Here is a 26,074-nt window from a genome sequence, read left to right as displayed (position 1 = left end):
ACCGAGAATCCCCGCCATACTCCGTTCTACTCACAGCTTCCATACACTCCGCGATGTGGAAGTGCGAGTCACGTGACGACGCTTTGGATCCGTACGCATGCGCAGTAGCCGAACATCCCATTCTGGCTAGAGATTCCCCTTTGGCGGCTTCCTGGGTTGGGCTGCGCATGCGCGGATGGGCATTGCCCGTATTGGTGTGAGAGAGTGAGGTCCTCGGTACGTCTAGTACGCAGGCAGCGACAGGCAGAGTTTTGTCATCCAAGGTAAGGCGGCAGGCCCGAGAGTGAAGAGGAGTCCGTGTGCCGCGCGGGGAGCTCCGGCTGCGGTGTCTATGTGTGCGGTGTGTTGGGGGTGTGTAATCATCTTTAATGTATATAACGCCCCCCCCTGAGATGTATGTTTCATATGGGAGATTTCCTGCTTCTCCAGTAGGGGACCCTACCTCATAACTATTGCTGGCCATCCCTCTCCATGCATCGTTCGCCTCCTGTGCTGTATATCTGAACACCCTGTATAGATGGAGCACTTTGCAGCTGATGTGTCATCCTGCTCCCGTCTGTATCGGGCCCCGATTCACTCCTGTGTTTTTGTTGGAGGGCTGCTTGCATTTCATCGGCTTGTTTGTTAGGAAAGATCACCCCATCTGGACATCTGTTTAGGGAAAATGGGCCATTTTAGGCTAAGAGATTGCAAGCTCTTGGGAGACAGTCCATTTGTGCACACCTGTTGCCATGGGCCATATAGTCTCTGATTTAGGCACTCTGGGCTCTCTACTCTGTGGGAAGATGTGTATTGATCCTGGGGCATCATCTCAGAGGCCTGATATAGTGGGGAGTCTTGTTATACCCAAATCATGTTTCAGGGCTCCATATAATATATATTATATCTTACCCCCTTGCCAACTTTTGTAGGAAGGCCTCTGGTGCACCCAATCCTGATCATTTCTTGGGAAATTCCTTGTTTGTTTTTATGCATCACAGCCTCATTCTTCACTTCTACAGCTTTCATTCTCATTCACACTGGAGGTGTTCTTGTTGCCGGGTTTGTTTTCCCTGATGTATGGAAGCTATGCTGATAATTATGTGTGATGTGTATACATAAGAATACCTTCATTGCATACAGGCTTGGTATATGTGCTTTTGAAGGTGGTCGTTAAGTGGAACAGCCTTCCGGCAGAAATGGTAGAGGCTCGTACAGCGAGGGAAATTAAATTTGCATGCAATAGACATAAGGTTTGTTTTCGAATGTAATAATAGACAAAGATTATGTTTTACAAAAACGGTTTGTCGGCAATCCAAGCGTTAAAGGGGTTCGCGTGTTCCCTTTCTGTTCTTTTAGGGTCTCAGTCACATTCCCACGTTTATTCTTGTTAGATTTTCTACTGTTTGAAAGAAGTTTGGAGTTGTTTATTTTGTTTGGGCTTGGAGTTGTTGATTTATTTGTTCCTGACTTGTTTGGGTTACCAAGTGATTTATATGAACGTATTAAGTTATCATCATAGTCTGCGTAGACAAACTGTCCCTTTAAGTATCTATGCGAGCGCCAACTGTCCCAAGATATTTCTTTACTGCCCGCATTGCCCCGCTGGCATCAGAACATAGAAACATGGGATTTGAGGGCACAACCATTGCCTCATCTGTAAAGACTCGGACCTTGATCTTGTCTTGGATTCAGGACAGAATTATGCCCTCACCGCGCATGTTTATTCCCTCACGGTATTTATAGTCAATTCATTGACATGACTTACCAATTTCTGTAAAACTTTAGATTTTACATTTAATTAGTTGTTGGTATTATTATATTTCAAGTGCAAGGAAAATCCTTATCAATGTTAACATGCACAGAATTAAAACCTCATGAACATAAAACATTCAGGTAGAGAAAGGGAAAAGCCCTGATCCTCTGAACTTACAATCTATGTGGTTGGGGGAGGTTTAAAAAAACATGTTTTAACAGGAAGGGCAATGGGAAAATGTCTTTCATTGCACCTTAAGTACTGTGCTGTACAGAGTAATTTGTTTTTAAAGTTTGGTTTTATGTAATTTTGTTCCAATAAAGCTCCTTTCTCTGCAGACCTGGCGGCTGTCATTGTCAGTCATGTGATATTTTTGGTGCCTGCTCACGGCGCTGGGCTGGTTCTTTATGGCAGTGATAATAAAGTCTCGTTAATTCATGGACGGGGGCGTTTGTAGGTGAGCTGAAAATTTTGATTGTGAATTATGAAGGGCCGGCTACGGCAAGCATCTGCTACGCGATGCAGGTCCAACCGGGGGCCGTCTCCTGACCTGTATCTCGGGTTTAGGTTTGCGTTACCCAGGCACCTCGGCCCTTGCAGGACTTGTTCACCTGGAACGGCCCTTCACAAGACATCAGGGAGTCAAAATCTGCTTACAGAGTTGAGTGAATACAGACCACCGCGCATGTTTTTTCAGCATTGAACTTTTATATTGGTAACACAAATTGGGGGGTAATGGAAATACTGTGCCTGCCACAATGTGTCACCCCACACACACCTGGCAAACTCCCTTGTTGGAAAATAAAATAATAACACATGTTTTTATAAATATATTTTACAAAAATATGGAAAGGTGCAGTTTGATGAATAACAGATCACTCTCAGCCAAACCGGGGACAAGTGTGATATGCGTTGTCAGGCATTAGGTTTGTCATTTAACTATTGAGCGTGTTCTGCAGCGTGCCCTGTAGCTTCCGAAAATATGTGAAAAACCTCTGGACATTTCTGTAATCCGGAAACGCAGCTGAATATGTTTCAAAAAATGCTTACCGACATGAAAGCGTGTGTGTGTGTGTGTATATGTATGTATATATATATATAACATGTTCCGATGAGTGCCCTGTAACTGAAAATATTTACTCTTGTTGGTTATTTGTTGTTTTTTTGGTCACGGTTACAAAGCAGCGCACTAAAACTAAAACTAAAAAAAATGCAAGGCTTTAAACCAGCAATGTACGTTTTCTAATATTTGCCTATAATTGGCATGATGTTGTAGTAATATCATATATAAGAGTTATTTCCTCTATCAAGATAATATATTTTGAGATATCATCTACCTCTATCTTTTTCTCTAATATTTTCGTTTAACGCTATTCATACTAACTGACTATACATCAAAATGTGGTATCAACAAAACTTACAGCCGTATCTTTCATCTGTGATATGTGTGTGTTGTTGAAAATTGTGAGCCGGTCCTTCTCATCCAACATCAGTGCCTGACTTCACAGATGCTCTACAGGATGAATGGGCACAAATTCCCCAAAAATCCCCAAAATCTTCTGGAAAGTCTTCCCAGAAGAGTGGAAGCTGTAATCGCAGCAAAGAGGAGACCAACTACATATTAATGTATTTAGAATGCAAAGTCTTAAAAGCTCCTGTTAGTGTATTGGCCATGTGTCCCAATACTTTTGTCCATATAGTGTGTGGCACACAGTCGTAGATGGCACTGTGGCGACGAACATCTGTAATGCGTAGTGAAAACAGCAAGTCGGTATTCCAGCTAGTCCAGAGTTTATAGATTATGCCGTGTGTAACGTGCGTATCGGTAAAAAAGCATAGATAAGCCGGTTCTATTGATATTTCAACCCTTACAGTTCAATGAGTAAACTATAGAGAGAAGCACAGACGCTTTTATTCACCATGGCTTTGCAGGAGAGTTGGGCTTTAATTATTTTACCACCTTAACTGCACATTTTAGTAGACTAGCTCTGAGACATATATGAGAGAATTTGGGACAAAATGTTACAGATTTATCAATTTGTCATGCGGGGACCATTGGGTATTTAGTGAGAAGGGGCGAGTTGAACTTTTTCAAGTTACTTTCAAACAGAAACAAATACAGCTGAGAGCACCTCCAAGTGCCGGGTGTCCTTTTAAATGCAGTTTGGTATTGCTGCATTACACTATAATTCATCAAAAGAACACGTATGGGATATTAAAATTCTCTTAAATACCAGTACTTGTCTGTTAGTCTCTTCAGACGGGGGGGGGGGGTATAGGGTTTGCTGCAGCCACTACAGTGAGAAGTGATTTTTAATTTCCTTCTCTCGTGATTTGCGTAATTTATTCCTCCCCTTGAATGCCTTTGTTGGCGTGGGGTAAGGAGGAGGCAGGCCAGGTAAGGACAGGTTATGCCGCTTCTGTCACTGTTTCAAATATTTTGAAAACCAAAGTCCGCGGGCTGTAGAGCGTTCTAATCAAACTATTTAAGTACAGTATTTTTGTGGTCTCCACACCGAAATGTTTCCGCTGATCACCCTCATATCTTTTGTTCTGCACCCTTGTGGTGATCTAGCAGAGAGAGGCGCTTTGGCACGGATCACCAGGTGGTGAGATGATGGAGTTCAGCCCTCTGCTCTGTGCAGCAGGGTAACAGATCAAACAATAGTGGTTAGGCTTAAATACTGGCTAATTCTTTTCCCTATCGACCGTCGTTACGCAAATGATTTTGCTTTCGATTAAAGGGAACGCGTGTGTGTGTGTATATGTATGTGTGTATATATATATATATGTGTGTGTGTATATATATATATACACATATATATATATATATATATATATATATATATATATATATATATATATATATATATATATATATACACACACACACACACACACCCATAGCGGTGAGAATGGAATTTTTTTTGTGTGTGATATATACATATAGATATATCTATATATCTTGTATACACACTGATTCACATATGCACACATCATTATATAAAATGTATTTTATTTATATTATATACATTATTAGAAAGCCTTGGGAACTGTTAATTTCAGATTTAATAATATATTTATATTAGAATACACAAACAGTGATTACTAGACATGAGCAGTTCAGAGAATGAACCCCTCAGGAGAGTTGAGACGTCTCCTGATTGGCTGAGACTTCCTGCATGCAGAGCTCTTGTTTCCTGGATTGAGGACCTAGGACATAAAGTCCCATTGCGGGACTGTCCTGGGCAATACAGGCCATGTGGTCACCCCGCTGACACCCCATGTAAATAAGAATACATCATACAGACAGCTTCAGAATTTAAAGGGCCCACACAACTATTATATCCGTTAAAGTGCATACAGTGGCTGGAGCATCTCTTTAAAGGGACAGTCATACCTGCTTCACTGCCATTATCAAAAGCAATCCGAGTAGTGCTTCTCTAAGAAATTCTGCTTGTTGAGTTACCAGATAGCAGTTTTCTGCAAGTTTTCAACACGCCAAGATCACATTGACCTGTAATTTGTATTTGACCGAATATATGTTTGAGCTGTTTTATGAAGTCCTTGTTTGGCCAATTTGACACTTAGTATACACACCTCCTAATGATTTCAGTAACACAGTGTAAATATATAAAGCCTTCTACTCTTTTTATTGTTTATAGTTGTGGGAAGCTGCCTGCAGACAGACAGAGCGAGGATGTCTTTTGCACTAAGCAGATTGACATCAATGGTTGGATTATAGGCAGATGGCACTCTGGTTAACTATACGTTCCTGTTTTTATCCTTTGATAAATTGGGATACTTGATCTTTTTTTGTTGATTATTAAGGACATGAGCTCTGCTGTTCAGTTGCATTCAGTCATATGTACAGATCTCCATTCTCTAAATAGTAGTAGCAGTGTCATTTTAAGGTTGCTATTGCACCTACATTGCTTAATTTAACACTTATGTAAGAGAAGCATTGGAAACATAATTTCTATGGCAATACCAGTGATGGTCTGAGTGCCAGTTTTCTGAATTAAACAAAGTTGCAGACCTCAAATTGCCAACACTGCATTTTCAGTGCCTACTCCTGGTGTAGTTCAGTGTTTTTGTCTTCCAGAACAAAACATGACCCACACAAGTGCATGCATACACTACATACATACATACATCACACAGCTTGGCAGATATATAATATTGCCAAAATAAATTATGTATCTGTGTGTATGTGTGTGTCTGTGTATATGTATATATCGAAGATAAATGCAAAAATTTTAAGAATCTGAATTTAGTTTAACCCTTTTCTCATGATTTCCATCAACCACCTTGCCCCATCCTGTTTAATCTAAATGTATACAAATATATAGTTGTGTGACACCCTCTTTGAATTATATGGCTTTACGTATCGGGGCATAACAATCAACTGTTCCTTAAAAATTAGAAAAATACAACCTCAGATGAACACCAACAAATGACATATTACACCGTGTCATATTTATTCAACAACAATAATGCCAAAATGGAGAAGCTATGTGTGAAATATGAAGTACACTTTATGATTCAACAACCAACTTTAGCAGCAGTAACTTGATGTAATCTTTTTCTGTATGGCTTTATCGGTCTCTCACACTGCAACACCTTGATTCCTTTCTTTTTCAGCCATTCTGTTGTAGATTTGCTGGCATGCTTGGGATCATTGTCATGTTGCATGGCCCAATTTCAGCCAAGCTTTAACTGTCAAACAGATGGCCTCACATTTGACTCTAGAATACTTTGGGATACAGATGAGTTCTTGGTCGACTCAAGGTTCCCAGATCCTGTGGCTGCAAAACAAGTCATCACCCCTCCACCACCGAGTGGAACTCATCCTGAATTTGCGCAGGTATATCTAGTTATAAGGTTACCTTACTGCTGCGTTTCATAACTTTGAGTAGTACAGCACTGCAGAATCTTAATGTAAGTTGATAAATAATGTTTTATCTCACCAACTCAATATATGTTTTGGGAATAAGCCTCTTTTAATGTTTGCATTTCTGGGTGTGTGTGTATGCATTTAGAGGGCTTAAGAAATTTCAAAAACTTAAATTCTAGACATCTATTGTAATATGCTGAAAACCTGGGTACTAGAAATAAGCATCTGAATCCTAAGAACATGATGGCGTCTCCTATGATACAAATATAAAATATTTATATATTTCATTAGTCTGTGAACACCATTACACAATTTGGAATTAAGAATACTGAATGTTTCACTAGGAGCAAAACTAATAACTAATAAGGAAAACATAGGGTTTCCCATAACGCAAAATAAAATGAAAATCCATGAAACGATGAATGTACTATAGCCCTTTTCGATTTGATTACACGCTAATTATTTTAATGCTGTGCTGGAGTGCTTGGAATTGAATGATTCCAATAGGTTTAATTCTCTCAGTTTAATGATTGCATTAGTGCTTAATCTAAAATTTAGTTCGTGCAGCTTTATTAATGTTCAGTGTGTTTGATTAGTCACATAATAGCTAATTATTTGATATATTCCATCAAAATAGCACTGATCTTTCGTCATATAATTTGCTATAAAAAGATAAAATATGGTAAACATTTAGAAAATGGAAACTTATTTGGAAACTTTTTTGCCCATCTTCAGAAGCTAATTAAAAATAAAACCCTGATAAAAAGATTCTGTTTGTCCTAAGTTTTGAAATAGCCATTGTTTTTTTGTGTGCGAAGACAATAACACCAAGTAGCGTTTTTCTATTTCAGAACCATTTTTTTAAATTGGGTCCTGCACCCATGTCCTATTTGGGACATCTTTAAACCCGGCCAATTCCATTTACCCCATCAAACCATATGTTTTTGAAAACTAGACACCCCAGGGTATTTCAAATGGTGGTATTTCAACTCTTTTCATTCACTAATTGTAAGTCTAGTGTAATTTGTAATGTTTTTGTTTGAGTTGTTGCTGCTAAGAAAGTTTTTTGAAAAAGTCTGTGTGTTCTAGAACTGAACAAATCTTGGATTCAAGGCTGTTTTCGTATGTGAGCTTGTTACTAATCGGGATATCTGGTGTACCATGTCTGACAAGAATCCAATTGATTTTTATCGGAGGAGCACAGGTCGATAACAGCGCTCGTTGCTAGGAGCGTACTCTACCTTTCCTGCACTTATTTGTAAATAACAACTTTAGAGACCCCAGATCTTAAACTACCCCAAGTTAACACATTGCTAACTATGTTGTACAATACACAAAGCATTTCAGATATACTGTATAAGGATCTGCATCCCTTTCAATAGTAGTAGCGGCGTGTACTGTGCTCGAACAGTTTGAAAGACAATTTGATTTGTCTGTCTGCATGATCTCTATGCTATACAAGCCTATATGCATATTTTTTATCAACTGAGAAAGTTAATTGATTGTTTTTATTAGCTGTTAAAGGAACATTCCAGCCCTATTTCCATGTGAAGTTGGGATAATGCAGTTCATGGGGCCCACAGGTAACAGAGGGGCCCCCAAGGATGAAGAGGGCCTTTTGAAACTGGCGCTGATAGGCTGTTTTCTGTATATATACAATATCTGTATATATATATTATTTACCAAGCTTCCTCTACGCTAAGTGAAAAGCATATGTAGTGTTTTAGTATGGATGCAACACTTTTCTTTCCATTGGGGTTAATTATTTTGTATAATGGGTAAAAGAATGTCTTTTTTACTGTATGTCATAACATAGGGTTATTTTCTAAAATAAAAAGAACTGAAGGGGTTAATACATGACAGGGAACATGAGTGCCGGCGGGAGCCCTCTGAAACAGACCCATCAAGGTTGTGGGACCATCATTGAGCGGCATCTCACAATGGTCAGTTCCGTATAGAGGACGTTGTTACAAACTTAACATAGACTCTGTTTTAATAAACGTTAGATGTCCAGCCACGCTGTTTGGACTTTTCCTGATTCATCCAACTAAACATTCGCAGATGCTTGTTCTAATAGTCATCTCTGAATGTCACCTCATACTGATTGACCCTTTTTTGTACATATCTATGATTATAAGAATTTTGTGATGGTTGCTTTTTTTATACTTTCTATTCCCCTTGTTGTTTAGGGCCTTTCTTTTCTTTACATTTTTTTTTCTTTCTCCCCCATTTGTTCCGTTTAAGTTAATTGCATTTGTGGCGTGACAGCTTGAACCTGCATTAGGTTGGTGTGACAGCTTGTCATTTGGCTACTATGGTGATGCAAATGGCACTTCCTTGAGTCACATGATACTACATGAACCCAAATGAATTATTTTTAAGCTGTCACAGGGCGCAGCACGGACTTAATTTTTTACCTAACCCCAAAGAGAATCTCTTGTTTTTCTTTATAGTGTGCCTTCTCTCTGTTCTGGTGAGCGAAGCCAGGCACCCGCAGTGCGGGCACCGATGTTTTCTGATCCACGGTGCATATGGGCTCTGTGTAGAAAGACTTCAGTCTTCATTTTATATTCTGTAATAATTTGCAGGTAATTTTAGGGTTTCTGAATGGGCTTTGATCACTTAACGGTATCTTCCTAATACTTCTGCCTGCACCCCCTGCTCTGCTAGTCACCCGGGCACAAGACTGGCACTGGCTATATCAATGGTGGCTTTCACAAGGCGGGCCATTTTTTAGTAGCCACCTGATTTTCTCAATAACCTGAAAACTGGTATGTGCCTACAATTTTGTATAGTGTGGAGTACTAGCTGCAATATCCTTAGGATGGGGTTTGTAAAAAAATGAAGTTTAACAATTGTTTTTTTTATATGCATGCTAATATACTCTAAGGAAGGGGCGTCCAACCTGCGGCCCTCCAGCTGCTGCAGGACTACATCTCCCATCCTCCTCAGCCAGCCCCTTAGCTCAAAGAGCATTATGGGAGATGTAGTAGTAGTTCTGCAGCAGCTGGAGGGCCGAAGGTTGGATGCCCCTGCTAAGGGTATGGACTTCTACTGCTGCTTATTAAGATTATTTTATTAAAACCGTGCGAGAGAGAGTAGTTGCCGTGTGCTGAATTCTGCCAGATGTCAAAGCTTTCTGTATTCCGGTAATGATAACTTGTATTGAACTGTTCCAGATCTTCCCCTGCAGGCATGTCAGCAAGTTCATTTGGTTTGTCCAAGGACAGGGCCAAAGGTTGTGAAAACAGCTTTCCAGTAAAAGTTTTCCTTTGTAATGTTCAGCCAGTCGGTCAGTTTTAAACCTGGGCAAAAAGTAAGCTTGTTTACCTTTATTCGCACTTCTGTAGGGCTACGGTATTTCGGGGCTTACAGCTCGTCAGTATGTGTGGCTTTTTTGAATATCTGTAGACTATTATTATTTTTAGTGTAATAAAGTTCAAATTCTCAAGATTGTAAGCTTGCGAGCCAGGCTCTCTCTACCTAATATATCAGTTTGTCTTAGTCTGTCAATTCTTGTCTTTTCATACCCCTTGAATATATGTTAGAAGTGCTGTGTAAATTGTTGGCGCTATATAAATAAAAGATAATATAAAAATAATAAATACTAAACTACACACACATATTACATTTCTGAGAACTTGAGTATCTGTTTTGCACAGGCAGACATATATGTTGCTGCCATCTGACACATTGCCCCTGCTCTCTTACTATATATAATATTACTGTGTCCCCTGAGAGAGCGTCCATACTAAATACATTTCTTATAATTGTTTCCAGGCACCTTTGCTTTAAGATAACAGTACTTAAAGCCCCATGTGAAAAGTTGATACAGTTGAGCTTGGGGACAGCTTGTGTTCCCCTATTGACATCTATGTTCCTCTGGCCATAATTGGAGGCATCTTGTTACCTACTCTGTACGTGGATGGAAAGTTCCCCTGATATGACCATGTGTAGAACCTGAACATATTTGAATATTGTGATATGATCCCTCATCTGACCTGAAGCATGTTTTATCCAAGATACTAAGCCTAATTTAGTAATTGAATGCATCTACTGTTAATCTTCCTTATCTGCTTCATGATGAACCCAAACACCAAGGAGACGGCAAACGGTTTGTAGTGATTACAGATCACACTGCTAGCTCCCTACCATCACAACCTTCCATGTTCTCCATATAAGCAGAGCCAACCTGAGATTTTCCTTGTAATGTTCAGTGGGGGAGCATTGCACGGTTGAGGGTGATTGCCCAGTAGACTGATGGTTTTAAGTATAAACAGAGTTAGTGTAAAAAAAAAAAAAAGGGGGGGGTTGAGAAGGGGTAAGAGTTGCAGGAGTAAAGAGTCTACGATTTCTACGATATTTCAGAAATATTGTGAATAAAATGACTGTAAAATTATCTGCACACATTTAAGTTTGTTCCATGTCCTTAAATATTTATAAACATCTTTTTTTTTTCTTCTCTTTCGTGTAATTCATACCCTACAGCTATCTGTGCTCTATACTAAGCTACTCAGAAAGTAGGTAACTGGGCCAGCAGGTTACTGGGACATTAGAGAATGTGTGAGTTCATTGACTTGTTCCGGCATCTCTTTACAGCTCGTGCCAGATCAGTCTCTGCCGGTCTGTTTACACAGCGCTGTATTGTTGTGGTTTTCACATCCTCCCGAGAAGAGCGTCCACGTGTTGTTTCTGTGTATTTATAGCGTCTCCCATGTGCGCACGTGTTAAAGCCTTATTAAACAACTATAATATACGTTCTACTTTGTGTATATCTACATGGCAATGTGAAAAAGAGAAGTACATATGAGATGTGTATTTTTCTTTTTTTTAATGAGAAATGAATTGGCAAACATTAAAATGGGGGGGTAAAAATCCAGGGGACATCAGATTATACAGCATTTATAATATACAATCATATCTAGAATGTACGCAAATCAGAGTCCTGGAACCCAGAAAGACAATACTTACTGCCAAAGTCCCACAACAAAGTGAAAAAACACACTGGGCTCCACAGAGATGGAATATTTTAATTTTTTTAATGAATTAGATACGCTGATAACTTATGTGTTAGGAGGGTGTTGCTTTTTTATCTGTAGTAATTTGAAATGCACAGCTCTTTGAATGTTTGTTGGTCAGGTGCCTAAGAAGCTTAGATGTCTCTATGCATGGCATACTCTAACATTCCATAGGTTATTCCCTGTGACCTTGTGGCCCTATTTTCATTGCCTAATATAAAGGCCACGTGTCAAACTTCAACTTCCTCAGAGAAGCACGGTTATTTTTGAGAGGGTCTTCTTTTGGGTGTGAATTAAGAAAATCCTGCCTGCGCCTCAACCCATGGCACAAGTACAAGCTCAGCTTTATCCACCACGTGGATACAACTCTCCCCAACAGTGACTGTTTCTTACGATATTAATCTGGTACGAGTTCAAGGAGAGGATTCTGATAAATGCATGAAAAAACTTCTCATTTGGGCTGCATTAAAGTCCATGTAGATTGCTAGAGTTTACCTTTAATATTCCGGGCAGCACGGCGAATAATAAAACATTTCACTTTGTAATGTTTCTATTTTTTTCTTTCTTTCTCTCCCCTTTCAGAGTGGAATGTCGAACGTGAAGGACACTGAGATTTGAATATTTTCTAAAGAGCTGCTTATCCTGACCCTGAATTATTTAACTTTACTTGAAAGAGAGCACAAAAAGGTAACCACCTCATTCAAGTTGCTGTACAGTATAGAGCTCCATTTGGTAGACTTAACACGCGGCATTATTGCTGCATGGTTCACATAGCCATCATATGTAGCTGGTGCCTTACTCTCTACCAGGTGTTGCTCTTGGTAATCAAAATTGACGTTATCTTTATTTCCTCATTGAGCCAGTGTGATACACATGCATGCCTTCAGACTTACTAGTCAAAGCAACAAAACTCATTTGCCCACCATTCACACAAAGCATTCATTCAATTTTACATCTGGGTCAAACTTTTACACACCATAACTCTGCTGCTACTCTCAGTATTTTTTCCAGCCCTGTATGTGTGTTGACAAGAGATCCAAATATGTCTTATACATGATACAGGTGGAATTCATTGGAATTTGGTTTTGTTGACCTTCCAACACCTTACTACAGGGGTCGGCAAATTTGGTTTGGATGTAGGAGCCAGCCACATTTTACTGGCACCTTGGGTTTGTCGAGCCTTGCTATACACTAACATACACTTATACACTCTAACACCTCCCAGTAACACACACGTAACATTCTTCACTCATACACCAATACACACACTCATGCTAATGCTATACTGTAATATAAACAACACCATACGCGCTAGCACCACACTCTTATACACAGAGTGGATCATTTTATATAAAAAAATGTAAAATTTACTAACTTATACCCATCACCCCTGCTGAGGTATGGGCCTCCAACTACAGATGTCCTGGGTGACTCTATAGCTGGTTTCAGTTATAGCCTATGTTTTTGGTGTTTGGCCTCAAGGTCGCGTCACCAGGTACTTCTTGGACAGCCTCTTTTCCTCTTGCCTTGAGGGTTCCACCTCAAAGCTAGTCTGGTGATGTTGGTTGGCTGCTTGGGTAGAGTGTGCCCTATCCAGCCCCATCTTCTCTTCCTGATTTATTCCTCTGCTGGGAGTTTGCAAGTTCTCATCCAAATATGGGTGTTGCTCCAGGTGTCTGGTGATCTTAAGAATCCTTCTGAGGCAGCTGTTGACGAAGGTCTGGACCTTCCTGATGGTTGTTTTGGTTGTCATCTAGGTCTCAGTTTCAGACAGTAGGACTGACTTCACATTGGAGTTGAACAGATGTTCTTGAGCTCTAAGAAGGCCACTCTTGCTTTGCCAGTCATTCCCTTGGCGTCTACATCAGCCACACCCTGTTGGTCGATGATGCTGCCCAGGTAGGTGAAGGACTACACTTGTTTCAGGTGGCTTCCATTCAGTGTTACTGGGTTGTTGCTGATGGAGTTTATCTTTAGGATCTTGGTCTTGTCCTTGTGGTTGTTGAGACCAACCTGTGACAACGTGGCTGCCACTAAGTTGGTCTTCTCTTGCTGTTTGGTGTTTGCTGTGTGAAAGGTGTGCAAGATTATCGGCAAAGTGCTGGTCATCAAGCTGGGCTCTAGGTTCTTTTTCTGTGCTTGCTGATGGATGTCTTCGATAAGAAAGAAAGGGAAAACAAGCATCCTTTTCTGACTCCAGTTCGGGCCTGGAGCTGTTAATGGATCACCCTATAGGACATTCAGTCATATGAGTTCTTGATCGGTGATCAACTTGGCTGTTATGCCATAGTGTCTCTCGATCCACGCTGTCAAATGCCTTCTCATAACTGACCAAGTTGATGTACAGTTTAATGTCTCTCGGTCCACTCTGTCAGAAGCCTTCTTGTAGTCTACAAAGTTGGTGTACAAGGATTGCCCCACTCTGATGTGGAGTTTTATCTGATCCGTGGATGATCTACCGGAAGCTCGCGCATCTCGTAGCCATGGATCAGCAGAGTCCTTCATTCTCTCTAGGAGGACCTGTTTGAAGACCTTCCCTGGCACTGACAGGAGTATGATTCCTCTGTAGGTCCACTTTCTTGGATCTTGATGAGGTATCTCTCCTTCCAATCCGCCAGAATCTCCTCCCATATCTTATTACAGGGATTATTGCATCTCCACTGAAACGTCTAGGTCTGCTTTCAGGCCTTCTGCTGGATTGTGATCAGATCCAGTCGAATTCCTGTTCTTCTTCATGGTGGTGGCTTTTTTTGATCTCTGCTCTGGTTTGCTTGTCACAGTTGATCGTGAGGTCTTCGCTGGCTGGGTTGATGTTGGTTGTTATAAATGTAAAACTAATTAATAATTGTCGTAACGGGAGCATTTCAAGTCTAAATACTTTTAAACATTTAGCAAATTAATCCCTGTGACTCCAAATTAAAAATGTTTTCACATTATAATATACTAAAGGTATCAAAAGGAAATCTACATCGACCTGTATGGGTCGTCCCATTGTAATAGCAGTTTCTCTGAGTTTATTTTTGTTTTTTTTTTTCCCCCACAGACAGACATACAAATGTCTACCGCACGGCTAAAGTGTTGCTTTTTCCAGTCCTTTCCCTAAGCAGCCATAAGATGAGCTCCATTGCAGACAGGTAATTCGGTAATTCCACTTCTTACAGATAACAAGTGTAACAAAGTAAGTCTCCAGTTCTTAGTACATCATGATTATATAAAAATATGAATAGAAAGCCAAAGCAACTATGCTTTGAGTTGGCAAGTTACTATTGATGGTAAATCAACTTATGTTCCCATGTGCTAGCAAATTGATATATCCATAGCACATGTGACCATAACCACCCTAATTCACATCATTTAATGCACCGGTTAACATGCGCAGAAACACGCGGAACTGTGCCTACACCTAGAATACAGTGGAATAAAGTAAACTTTACCTGTGCATTCTTGTGACAAGAAGATACGATGACAAGTTGATCTGCATGTGGTTGTATTATTGAAACATATACAGATTTTTCACAGTATCTCTAAAAATTAATACATCTAGAATTTATTGAAGAAAAGATGTCCTGCACTGGAACCCTTCTTATATAGAAAAAATAAAATAATGGATTATGAGGTATATTTTGTGCTATATAAAGTCTCTTGGCAGCATCTACAAGTCTCACTCCACTCCACTATTTTACCTGATCTACGGATGTTTCTTTCATTCACAGGGATGATGGTAGTATTTTTGACGGACTGGGGGAAGAAGATGACAAAGATAAGGCAAAGAGGTATTGTTCTTATAAATGTGTATGTATATTAATATTTTCATGTAACATTAACAGAAGCAAACTGATCTTGCTTTGTATGTTGACATTAACTCTTAACATAAATGAACACAAAAAAGTAATTTTTTGGAAAATGTAATGAGTCCGGCCCATTCAGAAGATTAAATGAAACGTTGTAAGCTTTCATAGTTTAGTTTTTTTTAATATTCAGATAAAACTTACAGGGAACGAGGCTGAGGTGAGGACCTGAAATACTGAAACCTGATATAATCAAGATGTTCTTAGGAAAATAAGGAATATCAAATGCAAAAGGTTTAAGCTGTTTGGTTGGCTTGGAATTAATTTGCAAAACATTATTATAATACTTCTTTGGTATTCTGAAAGGCAGTAAGAGGTACAAGGATCTCTGATATGATATGTTCATTTTATATTTCAGTTATAAATTGAATTTATCACTGAATTATGGCGCAGATCCTAATGATAAAAAAGTGCTCTCCAGTCACAGGCTGTAGAAGCCCGGGGGGATTCAGAGATTGAATTTAAGAGGTGTTTTTTGGTTTCCCATGATCACACATCCACTGTTGTAGTTTAAGGAATTAGCTTTGTAACTGTCCTGATGCAGGGCAAAGCAGTTACTTATTAATCCTGTTTTTATTTTTAATACTGCACCTTTCTAGACCAGCCAGCCCCAACCGCTGTTAAACAAACAGTTTGGTCTTAGTGGAAGAGAAAAGTTAAGGTCAGGGTGATAAATCTTACATTTAATATGTAACTAGATTAATTAAACTGTATTCTAAAAACAAGCTATTTTTTTTTAACTTTGCAAAACGTTATGAGCTTTTTAAAATCAGAGTAAATCAGAGCAAATGAAAATGATCAAATGACCTGCGTAATATACAACGACGAACCCTTTAAGGTTTGCTGCTATGTAAGAGGTCTCTACTTAAAGGGACAGTTTAGTGTCTCATTGACAAATAATGCATATTGAAGTACTGAATATAGCTCCCGATCCAGGGCTCCTCGAGGTCCCATGCCCACATCACTGTTAAGAAAGCGAAGCTGGTACTGGAGCTGGGTGATGGTGAGAATACCACTTGGACCTGGTGGCAGCAGAACATGTGTTTAGAAGACGCCCTCTGTTGGGGGGGGGGTAGTTATTTGAAATGGACCACTTGGCTATCAAATGCAGGTTTTTTTATGTTTACACATTAACCAAGCAATTCTTTTTGCTAAGACAATTTCATCAATGGGCTGAAGTTCAACATGTACAAAGGATTATCTTCCTGTCCAACCTGATTAGGATGAGACCTTGACATACTTGTTTTATATGTTAGAAAACCCTGTCTGTGACTAAGCGAGGGAGTTGAAATGCGATAGGGCGCTTCTGATGTTATCTTCTAGGTCACTAGTAGTTATTGTTATCAAGTTTTAAAAATACATATCAATAACATTCCAGTATCTATTTATGATGGTATTCCAGACCATGTGCATGTGCACCATTTGTGTTCCTCATTTCTGGCTTAAAAAACCTCAAAAAAGTAGGGTGTTTATAACTTAATTACTATTGTATTTTTTTTGTTTGTGTTTTATGTCTTTTTTGTAATGTGCTGTTGTAGAGCAGGACTAGGTATGACAAAGACTTAAAAGACAAAAAGAAAACCCAAAAACTTTACAGAATTGGGAAACTGGTTCATTAAAACCAATTTCTTTCCTCCTGACTTGTTGCCGCTTTATTCGTCTTAAATAACATGATGCTGCCACATCTTGGAAACATGAGTCTGATGGCATTTTTACTTTTCTGAGGTTATAGATTTTATCTGAGCCGTAGGTTTTCATGCATACTGGAGCCACAACAATTATGCTTCATATAAGTGCAAGAGTATTTGCTAACATTTGTTTTGTTGGGTATTCTGGATGGGTAATAAATCCATGTTTGCATGTGGACACCATGTAAATTTATAGGGACCTCTCGGTTATCATAGGCATTAGAGGGCATATGATGGCCGGAGTGTGTCTTAAAGGCTATATTTTGCAAGCGCATTATTGGATAATGTAGTTAAATGTAGTTCGCCTGGATAATATGAACACGGAGTAATTTTTGGCTCATTGTCCTTGAGCAGCGTCACAGTAAGAAATATGTTCATAAAGATTTAACGGAAATGTTGTCTATTAATAGCGATCTATTATTCTCTGATCATGTTTCTTTATGTTTTGAAGGGTGTCTAGGAATAAGTCAGAAAAAAAGCGCAGAGATCAGTTCAATGTTCTCATCAAAGAACTCGGCTCTATGCTGCCGGGCAATTCCCGAAAGATGGACAAGTCGACGGTGCTGCAGAAAAGCATTGATTTCTTACGGAAGCACAAAGGTAAGGAAAGCCATCTCCTTTATTGACAGTAATAGTTTTGTCATTTAGCAATTCTTTGTTGGGTTAATGTAAGCTTGAAACATGAAATGCTAATATAGATTGTAACCCTCTACATATTGGGAATTAGGAAATATTTCATTTTTAACCCCTTTTCTCCTTGAAGAAATTAGCGCGCAGTCTGATGCCAGTGAAATTCGCCAGGACTGGAAGCCCACGTTCCTTAGTAATGAGGAGTTCACACAGCTCATGCTGGAGGTATTTAACAATGATGGATTAAATGAAAGAAGTCTATCTTAAACAGTGTATTGTGTTAACTGGTGGGGGCTTACTCACAAAATGCATCAGTTTTCTAAGATCTTAGCATTGGCCTCTGCTTTACTTCATGGCGCAACTCACATCATGCTGAGTAGGTAGTGTTTACTTGTATAAGTGCGGTTATTGATAAAAAAAATTTTTCCCGGCGTATAGTGGCAGTACCGTTGGGGTTTGCTCTCTTCCCCGGGACAAACACTAAAAAAGATAGAAGGGGTTAAGCTCCACCCCCCCCTTACCCTATAACTGCACGTACCGGCGACCAGCAGTCAGTTCTTTTTTGTCCCGCAGGGACGAGCACTGGGGATTCTGCTCCATTCTTCTGCCTCGGCAGCTTGGATCCGGATCGGCCGGCACACGGGTTGTGTCCGGCGAAAGGGGGTTCCTGCAAGTCCGTTCGCTCCCCGGGTGGGAGCTCGGCTGATCTTTGCAGCACCGCGTTACAGAGTGAATCTGTAGCGGTGATTTGTTTCAAGCAGGGGAGGAGCATGCGCAGTACAGTGGAACGCACGCCCGGGTGGCTATGCGTTCCACTGATGATCCGGCCGTGCTACAGCGCATGCGCGGCTCGGATCATCCGATTTTGGCGCCAAATTCAAAATTGGCTGCCTATTTTATGCTGTGCAAACCTGTCTGACCACAAGAGTGTGTGTCAGGACAGGTTTCCGTGTTGTCTGAACCCCCCACACGGTTTTTGGTGATCTTTTTATTGATACGCCAAAAAATATGTTAACCTTCATCTCCAGAGAAGGATTAAATGCCTTCGGCTCCTCCCTTAAAGGCTTCATTCATGTCTAAACAGTTGGCTTGCCTTGAATGTAACTCCTCTCCCAAACGGCTACAGGTGCAGATATCCGGGCAAAAGAGAAACAGAAGGATATGCTGTCCTTTCTATCCTGGTTCCAGGATAATTTGTCTCAATCATTTCAAGGGTGCACGACAAGCGAAGTTCATCCACATCAGAGTTGTCATCTGGGGAATGTTCGCGTTCATCTATGGATGTGTCCAGTTCTGAAGGTTCAGAGTCGGAATCCGGTTTTTCCTTCGCAAAAACTGGGGAAATTTGTTACAGGAGTAAACCAGATATGGTTGAATCCAGAAGCTAAGAAAAAAGTTTTTTCCAATTTTGCCTCACCTAATGGAATTTGCACAGCGTGAGTGGAAACATCCAAGTGATGTGTGTTTGTTTCTAGACACTTTTAAACATATTTTCAAGCTTTAAGATGACATCATGTGGGGAGAGCTTCCTAAGGGTGATGTCCAGATTGCTCAGTTGTCTAGAAAACTACGTTGCCGATCGGAGAGGTTTCCGGCCTAAAAGATACCATGGACATAGGAGCAGAGACCGCTAATAGAAGAATCTTCCAAGGTCATCAAAGCAAAGCAACATCAGCTGGAGCAGCAGTAGCGAGAGCTCAAGGCTTATGGCTCCAGAAATTGGAAGACCACATTCGGGAGGATGCAGATAAGGATCTTTTTCACAACTTTTGGAGAATTTGAAGCTTTGTAATGAATTCTTTATGTCTAGCCTACATGGATCCGCAGGTATCCCTATTATAGGCAGAGATATTCCACAGCAGCGTGATCCTCACCGTAGGATAGATCTTTCTTTCAGAAAAATAAAGATTCCAGTTTTTACCCTTAACAGCTAGACAAGATAGGGCTAGACGGTTCTGTCAAAGTGGTAGGTCGCCTTCAGACTACCAGCAACCCATGGATCCGTCAGATTATATCAGAAGGCTACACCATAAAATTTTGCAGGTCTCCACGCAATTGTTTCCTAGTATCCTCTTACCCAGCGTTGAACAAGTATGCAGCGTTTATTATAGCAGCATCTACACTCCTCGAGCAGGGAGTTATAGAAAACGTTTCAAAGATACAGGTTCCTGGTCCCATAGCCGGGGCACTCTTCATCCTGTACCGGATCTGAAGTCCATCAACCAATATATTCCATATCAACACTTCCGTGTGGAAACCATCTCTTCGGTTACTCAAATGATTGAGAGAAGATTATGTGGCTTCCCTAGACCTACAGGACGCTTACCTGCAGGTGCCAATAGCAGTAGAGTCAAGGAGATTTCTGAGATTTGCAGTGAAGACAAGCAAAGGTTTCCATCATTTTCGGTTCAAGGCGCTACCCTTCGGCCTATCAATTGCTCCAAGAGTCTTCACCAAGATTCTCACTCCGTTGGCGACAGAACTGAGATTGAGGGGAATAGCTGTGGTTCCATATCTGGACGACTGGCTGATAAAAGCTTCATCCGCTGCACAATTTTTAACAGCTCTTCAAGTGAAGATCACTCTTCTCAAAGAACACGGCTGGCTTCTGAATGTAGCCAATTCACGCTTAACCCGACCACAGAGATCAAGTTTCTGGGGTTTCAGGTAAACTCAAGATCTCTACGCCTCTATCTTCCAATAGTCAAGGCCATACGCATTCGGCTAAGTGTCGCCGAGCTATAAGCGTATCCTCTCTGCTCTATCAGAAGGGTAATGAGCAGTTTGGGAGTTATGACTTCCACCATGCCGGCGATAGCCTGGGCACAGGCAAGAATGAGGCCTCTGCTATGGCACGTTCTGTCACACTGGTCCGGGACCGACGAGGATCTAGACAAGTACATTCTGATATCTCAGGATGTACTTCAACGACTAGAGTGGTGGAAGGTCAAAAGAAATTTGACAAGCGGACTGTCCTTCCAGCCCAAGCAGTGGCTGATAGTTACCATGGACGCATCCCAGACTGGTTGGGGAGCTCATTTCCAATTTCACACAGCACAAGGGAAGTGGTCAGTGCAGGAAGCGCGTCAATCGACAAACTTCAGGGAACTAAATGCCGTCTTCAAGGCTTAAGTACTCAAACCATGGATATTGAGCATCCCAGTGAAGATTCAATCCGACAACGCCACAACACTAGCCTATATTAACAGACAAGGAGGTATGAGAGTAACCAGTCTCCAAAGTTTATGCACAAAAATCATGCTATGGGCACATGAAAATCTAGAAGCTATCTCGGCGGTCCACATCAGAAGTCAGAACAATGTACTGGCAGAAACAGATGTTCTCAAGCAGATTGGTCCCTTCATCCGCCTATTTTTCAAGGGTTGGTGGCAATAGTAGACCTGCCGGAAGTGGATCTCATGGCGACAAGACTGAATCGGAAAGTCCCTTTTTTTGCCTCTCTATACAGAATGGTTTTCCCTCCTTTTTTTGGATGGTCTGGAGATCAAGTGGCGATTCAACCTGGCATACATCTTTCCTCTGGTGTCTATGATTCCTCGAGTCTTGCTCAAAGTCAAGATGGACAAGGCAAGAGTACTGGCAGTTATCCCGTTCTGGCCAAACCGGAGCTGGTTTTCCCACCTTTGCCAGCTTTCGGTGACATATGGGGACCTTCCGTTGTCCGCAGACGTTTTGGAGACAAAGGGAATTCCACTCCACATCCTTCAAATGTTCAGATTGACGGCTTGGTTGCTGCAAGGCTGATCATGAAATATCAAGGTATAGACTCAGTTATGACTACTCTCCTCTTGGGGTCAGTAAATCTCTCTACATCAAGATTTTATCTAAGAACCTGGAGGAAATTTCTTGAATGGTGTCAGTCTCAAGGCCTGCAGTCTTCTCCACCCATTCCGGTCATTCTGCGTGTTTTACAGGTGGGATTTAAAGCGGGCCTCAAGGTTGCAACATTTAAAAGGGCAGATGTCTGCTCTTCGTCATTTTCTGATACTCAATCTGGCGTCGGATCATTTCATTCGGAGATTTTTTTAAGGCCATCACGATTAGAGACCTCCTGTTACATCGTTTTTTCCACCGTGAGATCTTACCGTTCTGCTCAAGGCTCTATGCTCGACTCCGTTTGAGCCTCTCCAAGAGGTTTCACTTATATTCCTCTCCCTGAAGACAGCATTTTTAGTAGCTGTCACATCGGTACGACGGATTGAGGAACTCCAGGCTCTCTCGGCCTCAAAAGGTTTTTTCTCATCTTTCATCAGGACGACGTACTTATGTATCCTAGGCCGTCATTCCTGCCTAAAGTCTTATCTCAAGCTAATATTAGCCAACCTATAGTCCTGCCAACGTTTTCTCCAAACCCTATGACACCAGAAGAAAGTGACTGGCACTGTCTAGATGTTAAGAGAGCTCTTACCATATATTTGGGGCGTACCGCTTCCATTTCGCTCATCTGACCATCTGTTCCTTTAGTTCCATGTAAGATCTTCAGGTCAAGCTGTATCTAAATCTACCCTGGCCAGATGGCTCCCATGCCATCCGGCTGGCATATGACTCCTGTGGTGCGACTATTCCTCCTCCGATTGAGGCTCACTCCACACGATCCTTCTCTGTCTCTTGGGCCTCCAGGTCTTCAGTCTCTCCGGAGGAGATTTGTGAAGCAGCAGCGTGATCCTCATGGAACACTTTCATTAAACATTATAGACTGGACATTTCCTCTGCTTCGGCAGCTGAGTTTGGACGTCAAGTCCTGCACGCTGTTAAGATCTAACTCCCTCCCTTTTTGGGGGGGATCTTGCTATATCCCAACGTTACTGCCACTATACGCCGGGAAAAACAGTAATTTTACTCACCGTAAATTCTCTTTTTCCCAAGTATAGTGGCAGTACAGGTTTCCCTCCCTAATTTCGTTATAAGATAATGTTTTTCCATCCTTTGGTCCTCTTGTTATTAACTGACTGCTGGTCGCCGGTACGTGCAGTTATAGGGTAAGGGGGGGGTGGAGCTTAACCCCTTCTATCTTTTTTAGTGTTTGTCCCGGGGAAGAGAGCAAACCCCAACGGTACTGCCACTATACTTGGGAAAAGAGAATTTACGGTGAGTAAAATTACTGTTTTTTTTTATCCTAGTTGACATTTGGGTATATATATTAAAGCGACGCTCCACTTTAATGCATATGATAGCTGTGTGGTCCCCATTGCAAATACCTATGTAATCCTTGCATATGTATTTGCCTCCTTCCTGGTTCCTATTTATTCGGATTGTATGAGATGTGTTTGTTTGAAAATCTCTTTAAGGGTTCTGGTTGAGTGAAAACAGAACCGTGGGGGTGTATGGGGGTTGAGCTGCAGGTTTTCCTTTATTGCACGTTAATCGTTGATGAGGCTGCGTAAATCCTGGTTATAAAGCAGGTATTTCCCATTTTGCAGCATTTGGAGCGCTACCTGCCCACTCCATATTCTAGAGTTCTGCGCATGTGCTGATCAGTCTGTTATTAAAGTTTGCCGGCACTCTGAACACATGCTAAATAATTATCACTTAACGTTAATGTTTTCTGATTATTTTATTTTTTTGTTTCAGGCACTTGATGGATTTTTCCTGGCTGTTATGACAGATGGCAGTATAATCTATGTTTCAGAAAGTGTGACTCCCTTACTTGAACATTTACCCGTAAGTTCAGCGGAACAGCATGCTACGTTTTCTTTTTGAAATTGACTGCCTTTTAATTATTTGTGATTGCTCGGTGTTCACATAATATTCCCTCTGCGTCCCTGATGAGGGGGTACATTGTACTAAAATACACGAAGACATTTTTACAAGTATCTACATGTACAGAATAATAAACTTTTTCATATAGCTGCCCCTGCCCAATCTAGGATATCCAAACTATTTGGGATTGTGACGAGCAACAAAGGCTACAACTATATGAAGGTTTACGTTTTGCAAGGAAATTGTATTTTTTTTTTTCAGTAATCAAATTGATCTGAAATAATTTATCAAATGTGATGGGGAGATATCAATACTGTATTCATGTAGTTCATAGCTGATATATCATGTATAATGTGTGGTGTGTGTGTGTGTGTGTATATATATATGTGTGTATATGTATGTATATGTATATGTATATATATATATATATATATATATATATATATATATAGTGTATATATAATTAAACTTGTAGTGATTGTTTCCCTGAAACTTAATAAATTTATCCTATTCTTTCTGTTTTTCTAGTCTGATCTTGTTGATCAGAGTATATTTAATTTTGTCCCCGAGGGGGAACATTCAGAAGTTTATAAAATACTGTCTACACGCACATTGGAAAGTGGTTCTTTGAACTCGGACTATCTGAAAAGTAAGTTTCAGTAAGACTTTCATATTATTTGAGTAAAAAAAAAAAAGCTATTTTGTTGAACTTGTATAATGTGTACTCTCAATGACAAAGGCAATTCACGGTCAAAGCATGTTATATTAACACGCAATCCAATGTATCCAGTTCTGGTTGCAAAAGCATTCTCTGTCTTGGACCATGCCACAGACGCCGGTGGGTCAACCACATCAGCCATTTTTACGTAACCAGCTCCTTAACAACGAAAAAGGTTAACCTTCTTCCTGGTCATAGTGTCACAAATGGGGGCAGTATAAAACATAACCTTGGTCCGTCCAACAAGTCAGACACGGACAGGCCCAGAATCAGAGCTAACAAGTCACATAGACCCACTTTATTTTCTGGATTTGTGAGGGTGGTCTGTGCACCCGGGCCTTCCTTGGGTAAGCTTCCAAGAGCACTCCTTCTTCTGGAGGGAAAGTGCATGAGGGGGAGGGGGGCTGTCCCACAGAAAAAGACAAAGCACCTCCACATAACCCAGAGAGTTCTCGGGTAAGGGGATTGGAGGCCATGATATAATTTTCCCGTAGACTTGATTGGAGTTTTTTTTTTTAAACTCTTAGCGAACGTATTGAAAGGCAAGTGCTTCTGTGCTTTTGCTTTTTTTTTTTTTGGTTACTAAAACGATTGTGGAAGTTAACACAAACATGTGTTTCTCTTATTCCAGCAAAAAATGAACTTGAATTCTGCTGTCACATGCTGCGAGGCACAGTAGACCCAAAAGAGCCAGCTACATATGAATTTGTAAAATTTATTGGAAACTTCAAGTCTTTAAATAATGGTAGGTTACGTAATATATCGTCATGGCTTTTGTTGAAGAAAATGTAATCTTACGCTGTTAGTCTACCCCTTTCCTTTGGTGTAAGATGGTAGGAAGGAAGGTGAGTTAAGGACATGTTACTTAGTCTTGCCGCAAACACAATGAATTTCAGCTCTCCTGTGAGTCTAAAGTCTTGAAAACATTTACACTACTTTTTAAAAATGTCTTATTGATGGTTTGGATGCTTATGGAAGAAGTACTGCTTTGTAGAATGCTAACCACCTACTTATTCGTCCTTTTCAGTGTCTAATTCCACGCGCAATGGTTTTGATGGTGCATTACAGAGATCTCTTAGACCTTCCTACGAAGAGAGAGTCTGCTTTGTAGCTACTGTCAGGTTAGCTACCCCCCAGTTTATTAAGGTATAACTGACGTAATCTCCATTCCTAAATTGGTTGATTCTTTGTTTTACTTCTTATAAGGAGCATATAAAACATGTTCTGTGAGAGAGATGTCCCAGCACAAATATTGTAATGTAAAAAGTAGGGTGGGAATATCCGTTTAATTTACGGTGGTGACACCCTGAAATATTGTGTACATCATGAACAAACTCTCCCGAGAAAGTGTGTAGTGAAACGGCTTTGAACAAATGGCTTGAACTAGCCAATTATGGCTTTAATACTCAAAAAGCCCACTTCTATTTTCTTTTCCTTTTTCACAATGGTGGCAGTAAGAGAGCTGTTTGGGAGCATCAGAAACAGTATAATAAGTCCCAATCATGCATATGGCGGCTCTCTTGGCCGACCTTGGTGTAGGGGACGTTCGGCTGTCAATATGTATGAAAGTGCATATGTTTGGTTTATGTGTCCCTTTACGCTGTTATATGTAGTCATTTAAAAAAACTAAACCGAGGTGGCTGATGCTGGTGATGGTGTCTTCCTGATATGTTTGTTTCACATGGTAACGCTCACGTCTTTTGCACCTTAAGGAAATGTGTACCGTGGAGGAACCCAATGAAGAGTTTACATCCAGACACAGCTTGGAGTGGAAATTTCTCTTTTTGGACCATAGGTGTGTATTTGGTATTAGTTAGTG

The 26,074-nt window shown here is 40.6% G+C and overlaps 1 protein-coding gene and 1 pseudogene across 3 annotated transcripts in view; one reads left to right on the top strand and one right to left on the bottom strand.

The window, feature by feature from the left end:
* The first annotated feature begins 174 nt into the window (after nt 1-174).
* Nucleotides 175-26,074, top strand: part of CLOCK (clock circadian regulator) — a 34,997-nt gene continuing 9,097 nt past the window's right edge. For 2 of the 3 annotated variants that reach the window (XM_053458520.1, XM_053458501.1), the window contains exons 1-11: nt 175-263; nt 12,233-12,337; nt 14,694-14,784; nt 15,364-15,423; nt 17,638-17,786; nt 17,950-18,041; nt 23,409-23,498; nt 24,066-24,186; nt 24,887-25,000; nt 25,283-25,401; nt 25,968-26,050. In XM_053458520.1, the coding sequence (XP_053314495.1) occupies nt 14,765-14,784; nt 15,364-15,423; nt 17,638-17,786; nt 17,950-18,041; nt 23,409-23,498; nt 24,066-24,186; nt 24,887-25,000; nt 25,283-25,401; nt 25,968-26,050 (848 nt within the window). In that variant the 5' untranslated portion in view covers nt 175-263; nt 12,233-12,337; nt 14,694-14,764. The remainder of the gene's footprint in view (nt 264-12,232; nt 12,338-14,693; nt 14,785-15,363; nt 15,424-17,637; nt 17,787-17,949; nt 18,042-23,408; nt 23,499-24,065; nt 24,187-24,886; nt 25,001-25,282; nt 25,402-25,967; nt 26,051-26,074) is intronic. The other variant, XM_053458510.1, reaches the window with a different exon arrangement.
* On the bottom strand, nt 13,436-14,642 carry LOC128478997 (uncharacterized; annotated as a pseudogene).

Source organism: Spea bombifrons, chromosome 1 (genome assembly GCF_027358695.1).
Source record: "Spea bombifrons isolate aSpeBom1 chromosome 1, aSpeBom1.2.pri, whole genome shotgun sequence".
In the NCBI taxonomy this organism is placed as follows: Eukaryota; Metazoa; Chordata; class Amphibia; order Anura; family Pelobatidae; genus Spea; species Spea bombifrons.
This window is presented reverse-complemented; position numbering and strand designations above follow the sequence as displayed.